Below are 12889 nucleotides of genomic sequence, written 5' to 3'. Positions count from 1 at the left end.
TGAATTTTATATATTTATTCTTTTTTAAAATAAAGGCAGTTCTCTTTTTTTAATATTTTTATTGATTTTTTTTAGAGAGAGAAAAAAGGAGAGGCAGAGAGAGAAACACTGATGTGAGAGCACAACATCAATCAGTGGCCTCCTGCATGCCCCCGGTAGGGATCGAGCCTGCAACCCCCACACATGCCCTGGCTGGGAATTGAACCAGCGACCTTTCAGTGCAGGGGACGATGTCCAACAAACTGAGCCACCAGCTAGAGCCAAAATTATTTTTTAACTTAAAAAGATTTAAACAAAAATTTTTTTAATTGATTTCAGAGAGGAAGGCTCGAGAGGGAGGGAGAGATAGAAACATCAATTATGAGAGAGAATCATTGATTGGCTGTTGCCTGCACACCCCACACTGGGGATCCAGCCTGCAACCCAGGCATGTGCCCTTGGCTGAAATTGAATCTGGGACCCTTCAATCCATGCGCTGATGCTCTATCCACTGATCCAAACTGGCTAGGGCTAATTTTGTTTCTTTTTAATCATAATATTGAAACTATTCAAATCCATATTAGTTAGCTAGGTAAAACAGGGATATATCTGAGGGAAGAGAAAGGCTGAATATTAAGAAAATACACATTAAGTAGAAGGAATCACATATCTGAAGTTTAATCTTGAAGCCTACCACTTTGTCTTTTGACTTTCTTGTAAGATTGGTTAAAAGAGCAGTTTTATGGAGAAAATCTATTTGCAACATAAATCTATAAACTTCTTCATTTAATAGTTAGAATCAGGTAAGAGGATGTGAATAGCCAGGATACTGCATTAACTGAATCTAGTTCCTAAGTTTAGGAAAGCAAGAGCTGCAAAATTGAGGAAACTGTACACAGTATGGCAACATCTCACTATTCCTCACCAAATACAGTGGCAGATGGATAACGCATAAAAGGTTGGAGTACCTACTTTTCTGATTCAAATGCTCCCTACTTATGGACTTCATAAGCCTTCAAATGTTCCATTACTTAATTAATGCAGGAAAAATTGTGCACAGTTAAATAATGGAATCAGAAAAAAAATACCTCAAAAAGTCTGATTTAATAGGAAATTCATGATGAGAAAGATTGCTTCACAGATTAACATTTTCCAAACTCAAATGAAATTTTCATTTCTTAGGCTGTTGGATGATTTCTTTCTCTTATGTTCTTTACGAGAGGTTTTTGTCCTGGGAAGCCCTGGTACCCACTCCTCCAGGAGAGAGACAGCCCAGAGCACCTTGTCCCCCTCCGCCACTGCCAGAGGATGGGAATGAGACTGGGCATCAGACATTCGTGGTAAACTCCCAGGTAGACATTTCAACGCCTCCCAAAAAAGGCTCACCATGGGCATCGGGAGCCTTGTCCCCAGGACATGGAAAGCCATTCCTCTCTGTGCACCGACAACCTTCCTGCTTCCTCACACCCTGAGAGGGAAGACCCCCTGCCCCCAGGCCCAGAACTCGGGAAGAGTGCTCCTCTCCCAGGAAAGGCTGCTGATCCTCTGGGACACGGGGTAGGGGACAGGGCTACAAAGACCTGATAGGGGCTGCTAGAGGCTCAAGAAATGAGCCCCACCCCACTTCTCACCAGGACAGCAGAGGCCATACACTGCAGAGTGTCCAGCTCCTCCCCCACCCTCCTCCTTCTCCTCATTCTGCAGGAGAATGTAGGTGCCTCCAACCATCCATCCCATCCACCCAGCATACAAAGCTGCTACCCTCTGGCTGAGGCATTAGGCCTGGGTAGGGGACCCCCAGCTCCCTGCGATTGCCGGCCCTGCCCCTGCCCAGGCCAAACGCCTTTGGCACAGGCATTAGGCCTGGGCAGGATACCCCCAGCTCCCCAGGATTGCCAGCTCCGCCCTTGCCCAGGCCTAATACCTCTGGCTGAGTTGTTAGGCATGGGCAGGGGCCCCCTCGGCTCCAATAGAAGATTTGGCTATGCCCAGGAGCCCCCTGGCTCTGGGCCTTCCTAAGCTGCTCAGGGCCCACATGGGGCCTACCTCTGAGTGACCTGGGTGCCAATGATGTTCCCGGGACCCAGACCGCTAGGTGCCTACATATGCAAATTAACCGCCATCTTTGTTGGATTAATTTACATACTAGTCCAATTGGCTGGTGGGTGTAGCAGACAGTCAATTTGCATGTTTGTCTATTATTAGGTAACATAGCTTTATTGTTGTCCTAAGTAAAATATGCCATTTCTACAGATGTGTACCACATATCCTGCTCTCTGGTGATCAGGGATTTGGCAGTACTGCTCAGACCACCGACACAGCTTCTCCAGTCATAGGGACTTTACACTAAAGGGCTGAAATCCATATAAAGTGATAAAGAGTCGACATTTTGTTGACTAGGGAAAAACAACACAAAGGTGGTATTTTAAAGGTAACTATGGCCTAATATCACCAATGGGTAATATTAACAAGGTGACATGATCAAGTAAGATACACTTGTTTCATTACTTGTTAAAACGCATCATAGCTATTAGAATCTGTAATCTATATTTAAAAAAACATGAGTACTTGTCCCTGTTACTCTTTTCTATGAGGTTGATATGAAAACAACTTTAGGGAAAGTAAACACATAACAGTCACAAACGCACAAGGTTACTACAGACTGTGAGCAAAGGAAACATAACAAATATTATACACTATAAAAGGGTCAGACATAGGGTGAGGGGCTCACCTCTTCTGTCCTTCGTGTCAGAATTACCTGTGTTACAAGTGAAAAATAGAAACATTCATTCAAATTAAAACATTACTATTCAACCTAAGGTAAGACAAAATAAACTCTAGGAATACAGATACATTCATCTTTATCTATATTGGAGCTAACAGGGGTGGGCAAACTTTTTGACTCGAGGGCCACAATGGGTTCTTAAACTGGACCGGAGGGCTGGAACAAAAGCATGGATGGAGTGTTTGTGTGAACTAATATAAATTCAAAGTAAACATCATTACATAAAAGGGTACGGTCTTTTTTTTCAATAGTTTTATTCATTTCAAATGGGCCGGATCCGGCCCGCGGGCCGTAGTTTGCCCACGGCTGAGCTAGAATGAGGTACCCTCCAACACCTGTGAAATGAGATTTCCCAGATTCACTGAACTTTTAATCAGTGGTTTGTCCTTCTTTGTGAGTCTAAAAACAATACAGCATCAATACTCATAAAAACGTACAAGAATATAGCCCTAGCTGGGTTTGGTCAGTGGTTAGAGCATCAGCCTGCAGACCGAAGGGTCTCGGATTCCATTCCTGGTCAAGGGCACATACCTGGGTGGTGGGTTCCCTCCTCATCCCTGTTTGGGGCACATGCGGGAGGCAATCAGTCAATGTGTCTCTCTCACATTAATGTTTCTCTTTCTTTGTTTCTCTCCCTCCCTCCCACTCTGTCTAAAAATCAATGGAAAAATATCCTCGGGTTAGAATTAACACAAACAAACAAATAATCAGTCTTGTGGCAAAATCTACCAAAGCTCTCCCAATATCAATCTCTTGTCTTTGGTACAGAACCCAATTTTTTTAAAAAAAAATCCTCATCTGAGGACATGCTGAGAGAGAGAGAGAGAGAGAGAGAGAAACAGAGAGGCAGAGAGAGAGACAGAGAGACAGAGAAACATCAATATGAAAGAGAACCATCAATCAGCTGCCTTCCATAGCTGCCGCAATGGGAGATCGAACCCATAACCTAGGTATGTGCCCTGACTGGGAATCGAACAGGCAACCTTTCAGTGAACAGGACAAGGTTCAAACAACGGAACCATTCCAGCCTGGCCAGAACCCATTTTTGTTTTGTTGTTTTCTTCAGCTGAGCACAAAGCTACTTAGCTAAAAACTACATTTTTGAGACTCCTTTGTGCTAGGTGTAGTCATATAAGGAATTCAGCCAGTGGGATGTGTGTGAAACTGATGAAGGCAATACCTGGTCACATCCCTTGCAAAAAAATTTGTGTTCCCACTGCCTGTTTATCCTTTAGAGGGGCTGAAACCAGAACCCAATAATGAGGGCCATCTTTAACCAAACAAATGAGAGAAATTTTGTTGTGATGACAGGGCCACAAGAATACAGGAACTTGGTCCTAGGCGAGGAAGCAAAGTCCTCTATCTACCTCTAGAATGTGATAGGGACCCTAACCGGTTTGGCTCAGTGGATAGAGAATTGACCTGCGGGCTGAAGTGTCCCGGGTTCGATTCTGGTCAAGGGCATATGCCCAGGTTTCAGGCTCGATTCCCACTAGGGGGCGTGCAGGTGGCAGCTGATCAATGAATCTCTCTCATCATTGATGTTTCTATCTCTCTTTCTTCCTCTCCCTTCCTCTCTGAAATCAATAAAAATATATTTTTTAAAAAATAGAATGTGATAGGGGAAAGATACTTTTGTCTTAATTTAAGTCACATAATTTTGCTGTGCCTTTGTCAAAGTAGTTTAGACTGCACCCTAACTTATACAACTAGTTACAAGAACCCTTATAGGATATGGCTAAAGCTATACACATAAAAAAAAATTCACAGCATTAAATATATTAAGCATTCAATTCAGGAAGACAGAAAAGGTGCAAAATAAACCTAAGAAAAGTGGAAAAAAGAATAAGAATAAAAAAGAAATTAATAAAAAGTGAAAAAGACAGAACTAATAAATACTATTAGCAGGTTCTTTGGAAGAAAAGAAACAATGAGTCATGAAACAGACAAATGGTTAGCCAATCTAAGCAAGAAAAAACCCATAAATATATAAAATAAATATTCATAGCTATATAAAAAATTGATCTTAAAAGATGACTTTTCCTCAAATCCCAATCAAATAATTTTGAAAACATGAATGAAATGCATAGTTTTCTAGGTAAACTTCAATTCTTTCCATGAAGCAAAACAAAATACTGACAACTAATGTAGCACAAATACAAAGGAAACACACAGACCAATTTCATTTGGAAATAACTTACGAATATCAATGGAGAAAATCCCAAATAAAATAATTATCAAACACATTACAACAATTCATTGAAGAAAAATACAACACAACCAAATACAGTTGTTGTTTTTGTAGGAATGTAGAGTTCAAAAATAGAAAATCTGTTAATATGATTCATCATAGCATGATAAAAATAAGAAAATCATATAGATCTTGCTCATTAATGTTGAACAGGTTATTGGCAAAATTTAACACCCATTTGTGACATAAGTGCTCTTTAAAACAGGAATAAAATGACAAAGCCTGAATATGATAAGTTTTTAATTAAAAAATTTTCTAAATTGCTAATAATAGTTTCTGCAATGCAGAAAAGCTAGATGACCAACTAGGGCGCAGTATTTGTAGTTTTATCACAGGTAAACAAAGGGCTCATTTCCCCAACATTAAAAAGCTTCAATAAATGAGTCAGAAAAGCCATGTTTAATGGAAAACCACAGAGAGCATCCTTCTTAGAGTCAGTACAAGACAAGGCTGCCTGCTTTTGTTTCCTAACTTTGTTCTGGAGGTATTTTGTTTTGTTTTGTTAATCCTCACATGAAGATATTTTTTCCATTGCTTTTCAGGGAGTGGGGGTATAGAGGGATATGAGGTCCAACCAACTGAGCCACACTGGCCAAGGCTCGGTATAGCTTTAATTTGCATTTCACTGAGTGAGGTTTTTCAAAGGATCATTTATATTTCCTTTTCTGAGAACTTTCTGTTGATATGCTTTGCCTAGGCTGGGTTGAAGCCCTGAACAAACTGACACTGCAATTCAACTGTTTCTCTGAGATCATCTCTAACTCCACCCCTGGATACAGGTCTCCCACTACATATCTAACTGCCTAGGCCATCCAGACCCATTTTACTTCCCATGGTCTCCATAGATTCCTTTCTTTTCAGGGATAATACTATTATTTACCTCTGTATACCTGCATCTTCAGTCTCTTGCATAATCACTTATTTTTAAAAAAATATATTTTATTGATTTTTTACAGAGTGGAAAGGAGAGGATAGAGAGTTAGAAACATCAATGAGAGAGAAACATTGATCAGCTGCCTCCTGCACATCTCCTACTGGGGATGTGCCCGCAACCAAAGTACATGCCCTTGACTGGAATCGAACCTGGGACCTTTCAGTCCACGGGCCGAAGCTCTATCCACTGAGCCAAACCGGTTAAGGCTCTTGCATAATCATTTAGCTCCCCTCTTTCTATTATATTTTCAACATTCTTCTCTACCTTTAAACATGATTAATCCTCGCCAATCTAACCAGGAACCCATGCAAAGCAGGACATCCTCCAGAATCTTTCTTCTTTCCTCTTAACCCTATATTAATCAGACATCACTGACCATTCCCTATATCTAGATTTCATTACTTTGTTTGGGCAATTTTACTTATTTCAAGAAATTTTATGCCTAGAAAACACACAAAAAAATAATAAAGGGTGAATAAACTCAAATAGTAAAAGAAAGAATAGAAACCATCTCTAGTACCTGAAGGAGGGAAAGTTTCTGGAGTGGTTGCTGCAGTGCTGGAATTTCCTTCTGGAGATTCTGTTGTGACATCTGTGAACGTGTTATCTGGAAGCCATGTTCCATTTGGTGAAATTGTAGTAACTATAAAATTGGTGCTTGCTATTCTTGTGGTCCCATTCTCAGAATCTGAAGTATTGACAGTGGTTACATAGCCGGGTCCCAGAGTTAGATTTGGGCTGAAAGTTGGTGTCACAGGAAAAGTTACTGAAGAAGTAGGATTTGAAGTTTTGATCTCTTCTTTTACTGACTCTGCTACCAATGCTTCATTAGATCTTGTAGGTGAAGCTATACACATCAAGAAAATAAGGAAACATCACAGGAAGAATGTGATAGCTTAAAAGTTACAAAGCACAAAGTATCAAGCCTTAATAAGCTCTCAAACACTTGGACACCAATCAAAGAGTGAATAAAATAAACAAGAGTGTGGGCACATTTATCTAGTGCTGGACCCTTTCTACCAACCCCAAAGACTACTATTCCAAGGGAGGAAGAAACTGGATTCTTTACTTAGTTCCTCCAAATTAATATATAGGGTCTTAAATAACAAATTTTTTTGTACTTTTCAGGAATGAATACATTACCTTTTTATTTACTTAAAGAAGTATGTACATGGTATATGCATAGTATGTAGCATGGTATATACCACAATGATGAGCGTTCACTAGGACTCAGAGATTTCTAAAGACATTTATTTTACCATTACTTTTAAGTAAAACTTTAATATTTTTTAAAGCAAAATTCTACTCTGAATACAGCCTTATTAAATGACAATTTACCTGTGGTTGCATTGTTGGCACTGACATGTATCAGACTACTGACAAGCAGAATAAGAATGATCCAGGAATCCATGCTGACCTGGAAAATAGAGAGCCATGTTAGATAAAATTCTATATTATTGTAACTATGTCCAAATACTCACCAAAGGAGTATTTTGGGTAAAATCTTCCCAGCTACTAAAATGTGCACACAGGACCAATAATTTTTTAGGAGTCTGATATGTACATTTCCCCAGGAATCCAACTACTTCATTGAATCTTTATAGACATATAAATAAGAATAAGAACAAACTTTTTTGAGCAGTGATTCTCAGCTTTAGTTGCACTTTAGAATTACCCCAAAGAACTAAAAAATCCCCATGCCAGATTGCATCTCTGGGGGTGAGAGCTAGGTAGCTGTCCTTTTAAAAGGTGACTGCTATGTGCAGTTTTAGCATCTTCAGAATGAGAAATATGAAAATGGTAGGTTGACTGCATAGTGCCCTTTGAAGCAGACATTATACAGCTGTCCTCAAGCTTAATTCCACCTCAAACCATATCAAAGGGCTGTGGCACATTTCCACAACTAATAGTGGCTCATTCATCTATTCAGATTTCTGTGCTCTACATTGAGGGAAACAACTGCAGAGCAATAGTCATAGGTCCTATCTTCATGGGCCTCATGCCTAGAGAGTAATTCAACATGGTAGTGTCTCTCCAGAGGAAAGGTAGGGACGTGCAGATGGTTAATATATATCCCAGGAGTTGCCTCTGGTACCAGCAACCATGCCTAACAGGGAAGTGGGTCTAGCAAGTGGCCTTTCCAAGGTGCAGCCATACAAGATTTGACCATATTCCCATTCTTCCCATCTGACCATAATCCAAAACTGGAAAAACATACAATTCCCTCCATAGGATTAGGAAACAGGTTGGAAGGCTGATTATTGTATATGTATATGTATATGTGTCTATTCTTGATAAATCAATATGAAATGGTTTTTTGGGAAAATACGTTTTTGGGGAGGGGGGGGTCAGACGAGTGCCTCATTCCATAGACCAAAATAAAATTCAGTTGAAGAATTAAATGTTTGCATGTATATTTTAAAAGAGAATAAATATTTATGTGAGTTCAGAATGAGGAAGAAAAACATAAAGGCAACATAAGAAAACACCAAGGTTAAAAATGGAATACCTAACAATAGAAAAAAACAAATGATTCTAAATATAAAAGAAATCAAGTAAAAATAATGTGCATTGAAAGGAAGACTTAATATTGTCAGTTCTTTCAATTTTGGTCTATAGATTTAATACAATCTCAATCTCCTAGCAAATTGTCTTATAGATACTGACCAGCTTATTCTAAAGTTTATAATAGAGAAAGGCAAAAAACAGAATAGTCAACTCAGTACCAAAGAACAATGCTAGAGAACTAACACTATCCTACTTCAACACTTACTACATAGTAATCAAGACAGTGTGGTCTGGTGAAAGAACATACAAATAGGAGAGTGGAACAGAAGAGAGCCAAAATACAGACCAACATAAATACAGTCAACTGAGCTTTAACAAAGGAGCAAAAACAATACAGTGGAGCAATAAACTGTGCTAGAACAAATGGTCATACATGTAAAAAAATAACAAATCTAGACACAGACCATACACTCTTCACAAAAAATAATTCAAAATTGATCACAGACCTAAATATAAATGTAAAACTACAAAACCTAGAAGATAACATAGGAGAAAATCTACATGACCTTGGGTATGGTGATGACTTTGTAGATACCACACCAAGGGCATGATCCATGAAAGAAATAATCAATCAGCTATACTTCATTAAAATTTAAAACTTCTGGTCTGCAAAAGGCAATGTGAAGAGAATGAGAACCCATAGATAAAGAGAAAATATTTGCAAAAGACACATCTCCTAAAGGATTGTTACCCAAAATATACAAAGAACACTTAAAACTCAATAAGAAAACTATTAACGCAATTTTAAAAATGGTCAAGCCCTGGTCGGTGTGGCTCAGTTGGTTGAGCGTCATCCCATACACCCAAAGGTTGCTGGTTCGATTCCCAGTCAAGACACATGCCTGGGTTGCAGGCTCAGTCCCCAGGGGAGGCCAATCAATGTTTTTCTCTCTCTCAGGGATGTTTGTTTTTCTCTCCTTTTCCCTTCCTCTCTCTGTAAAATCAATAAAAACATATATTCTAAAAAATAGTCAAAAGGCCTGAACAGACATCTCATCAAGGAAGATTTACAGATGGCAAGTAAGCATATGAAAAGATGTTTAGCAACATATGTCATTAGGAAATTACAAATTAAAACATGAGATACCACTCACCACACACCTATCAGAATGGCCAAGATCCAAAACACCGACAACACCAAATCCTGGTGAGGATGTGGAGCAACAGGAACTCTCATTCATTGCTAGTGAAAATGCAAAGTGATACACACACTTTGGAAGACAGTTTGGTGGTTTCTTATAAAAACTAAGCATACTCTTACCATAAGGAGAATCCTTAAATGCATGTATTACCAAGTGAAAGAAACCAATCTGAAAAAGCTACATACTGCATAATACTCTTGAGAAGGGAAAGCTATGGAGATACTAAAAAGATTAGTGGTTGTAGAGTTAGGAAAGAGAAAGAGAATGAATACATGGAACACAGGACTTTAAGGGCAGTCAAACTATTCTATATGATGATATAATTGGGGATACATATCATTATACAGTTGCCACAACCCATAGAATGTATTTACACCACCAAAAGTGAACCTTAATGTAAACTATGGACTTTGGGTGATAATGATGTGTCAAAATGTAGGTTCAACAAGGACCACTGTGGCAGATGTCAATAGTGGGGGAGGTTGTGCATATTTAGGGAAGGGAGTATTTGGGAGCTCTATAATTTCTACTCCATTTTGCTGTGAACCTAAAACTAATCTAAAAATAGTCTTTTTTAAAAAAGAAATAAACTGGGGAGCCGGAGCCGGTTTGGCTCGGTGGATGGAGCGTCGGCCTGCGGACTGAGGGGTCCCAGGTTCGATTCCGGTCAGGGGCTTGTACCTGGGTTGCGGACACATCCCCAGTGGGAGATGTGCAGGAGGCGGCTGAGCGATAGTTCTCTCTCATCGATGTTTCTGACTCTCTATCTCTCTCCCTTCCTCTCTGTAAAAAATCAATAAAATATATTTTTAAAAAAAGAAAAAAAAAGAAATAAACTGGGGAAATTTTCATAAATAAGAGAAAGATTAAAACAAGAACTCATATATCAATACGAAAAACATTAAAACCCCAACTTTGAAAAACCTGGAGAACCTAACCAGGTAATTTACAGAAGAGAAAAAGAAACAACTAAGAAAATACATGAAAAGTGCTGACCATTCCCACTAATCAAAGGAATATGAGATAACATTTTTATTTTCCAAATCAGAAAAGATCAATCATTTGAAATATTTAATGCTGGTATAAGGGTCCACAAGAAGCCTCCCCAAAATGTACCACTTTGGCATGTGAATTATTTTGAGCTGAAGGCAATCTGCAAGCACGCCAGACTTTAAATTAGGGGCCTTGCCCATAATAAGAGTTATCACCAGAAAAAAAATGTTTTGACCCATCTATATGGCAGGGCAAACTACTAATTACTGAACATCTACTCTCCTTATCATTTTGCAATAACTTTCCTCCCCTCTGAAACCTCAAGGTACCTTACCTCATCCTTAGCTCAGGATATCATTTATTTAATTTTCTCTTTCTGTCTTTGAACCTCTCATGTGAGGTCTCTGACTCTCTCATGTACTAGAATGTGAATTTCCCATGCATACACATGTAATTAAATTAGGTTATTTTCTCTTATTAATCTTTATCAGGTGAATTTAGTTATTAGACCAGCAGAAAGAACCTGGGTTAGAGGAAAGTTTCTTCCTCCCTCACACTCGCTAGAGTCACAGAAAAGAACACAAATACTGGTGGGAATGCCAACTAGCCTAAACTAACAAATTTCTTTCCAGAAAGATTATACAAGAATCTTAAAGATGTTCATATTGTTTTCTGACCCATTTTCAAGGTTCTATTCTAAAGTGAATATAAATAAACTATAACTCAGACTAAAATGATTTAGAGAGTCCAGCCAAGCATGGCTCAGTGGTTGAACGTTGACCTATGAGCCAAGTGGTTGCAGTTCAATTCCCAGTCAGGGCACATGCCTGGGTTGCAGGCTCGATTCCCAGTGTTGGGTGTGCAGGAGGCAGCCAGTCAATGATTCTCTCTCATCACTGATGTTTCTCTCTCTCTCCTTCTCTCTTCCTCTCTGCAATAAATAAGCAAATAAATATATTTTAAAATGATATAGAGATAGTCATTAAGTGGAAAAGAACAATCCAAATACCCACTAGGGAAAACAGGAAAAAGATGCAGTAAGTATTATGTTGTTATTCAAGATGATACATTATTATGATTCAAAATGCTGCATTCAAAGAGTACAAGAAAGTGTAACAAACCATTTATTTTTCTTAAATCCTCATCCAAGGATATGTTTTTATTAATTTTTTCAAGAGAGAGAGAAAGCAAAAAAAACATTGACTGGTTTCCTCTGGTACCATCCTGACCAGAATTCAAATATCCAACCTAGGCATGTGCCCTGAACAGGAATCAAACCAGCAACCTTCTGGTGTACGGGATGATGTTCCAACCAACTGGACCAACCGGGCAAGACAAGCCCTTCATTTAAAAAAAAAAAAAGGTGTGTATGTGGGGGGGGCGCGGGAGCGCGGGCAGCCCTGGTCAATGTTGTTCAGTGGTTGGAGCGTCAGCTCGTGAACCGAAGGGTCTCAGGTTCTGGTCAACCTACATACCTGGGTTGCAGATTCAATCCCCGGCCCCAGTCAGGGCATATGCAGGAGGCAATCAATCAACGTGTCTCTCTCACATTGATGTTTTTCTCTCTTTCTCCTTCCCTCCCTCCCTTCTACTTTCTCTAGAAATCAATGGAAAAAATATCTTTGGGTGAAGATTAACCAAAAAAATTTAAAAAGCCAGATCAAGACTGAATATACCATATGATCTCAACTAAATTTATAAATGTATATGCATGAAAGATTAGAAGGAAAAATCTATAAATATTTTGGCATAGTACTTTATGATTTTTATTTTCCTTATATTGTACTTTTTTATTTTCTAAATTTTAAAAATAAAAAGCATGTTATTTTTATAAATAAAAATAATCAATACAATTAAGTTAAAAAATAAATTTCACTACAGTCTGAATAAAAGAAACAAAACTAAAAGAAGGAAAACTGCACAAGGAAGGCATACCTCAAGTAAAAGAATGCCAGGGAAAAGAACAAATGCATAGTAGATGGCAGGTTGGAGAGGGTTTGTATGCATAAAGTAGGGCCTGAGAGATATGTCAGTTTAAAAAGACCCGTGTCGCCCTAACCGGTTTTGCCCAGTGGTTAGAGCGTCAGCCTGCGGACTCAAGGGTCCCAGGTTTGATTCTAGTCGGGGGCATGTGCCTTGGTTGCGGGCACACCCCCCGTGGGGAGTGTGCAGGAGGCAGCTGATCGATGTTTCTCTCTCATTGATGTTTCTAGCTCTCTATCCCATCTCCCTTCCTC

The 12889-nt window shown here is 39.1% G+C and overlaps 1 protein-coding gene across 6 annotated transcripts in view; it reads right to left on the bottom strand.

Moving 5' to 3' along the window:
* PTPRA (protein tyrosine phosphatase, receptor type A) overlaps positions 1-12889 on the bottom strand; it is a 97921-nt gene that overhangs the window by 57847 nt on the left and 27185 nt on the right. For 2 of the 6 annotated variants that reach the window (XM_006758027.2, XM_015560240.1), the window contains exons 2-5: positions 9612-9700; positions 7288-7366; positions 6470-6796; positions 2711-2737 (exon numbers count right to left, since the gene is read on the bottom strand). In XM_006758027.2, coding sequence (XP_006758090.1) covers positions 2711-2737; positions 6470-6796; positions 7288-7366; positions 9612-9698 — 520 coding nt within the window. In that variant the 5' untranslated portion in view covers positions 9699-9700. Of the gene's footprint in view, positions 1-2710; positions 2738-6469; positions 6797-7287; positions 7367-9023; positions 9121-9611; positions 9703-12889 lie in introns of those variants that run through there. The other 4 variants (XM_006758031.2, XM_015560241.1, XM_006758030.2 and 1 more) reach the window with 4 other exon arrangements.

The sequence above is a fragment of the Myotis davidii genome, unplaced genomic scaffold (assembly GCF_000327345.1).
Source record: "Myotis davidii unplaced genomic scaffold, ASM32734v1 scaffold32, whole genome shotgun sequence".
Lineage (NCBI taxonomy): Eukaryota > Metazoa > Chordata > Mammalia > Chiroptera > Vespertilionidae > Myotis > Myotis davidii.
This window is presented reverse-complemented; position numbering and strand designations above follow the sequence as displayed.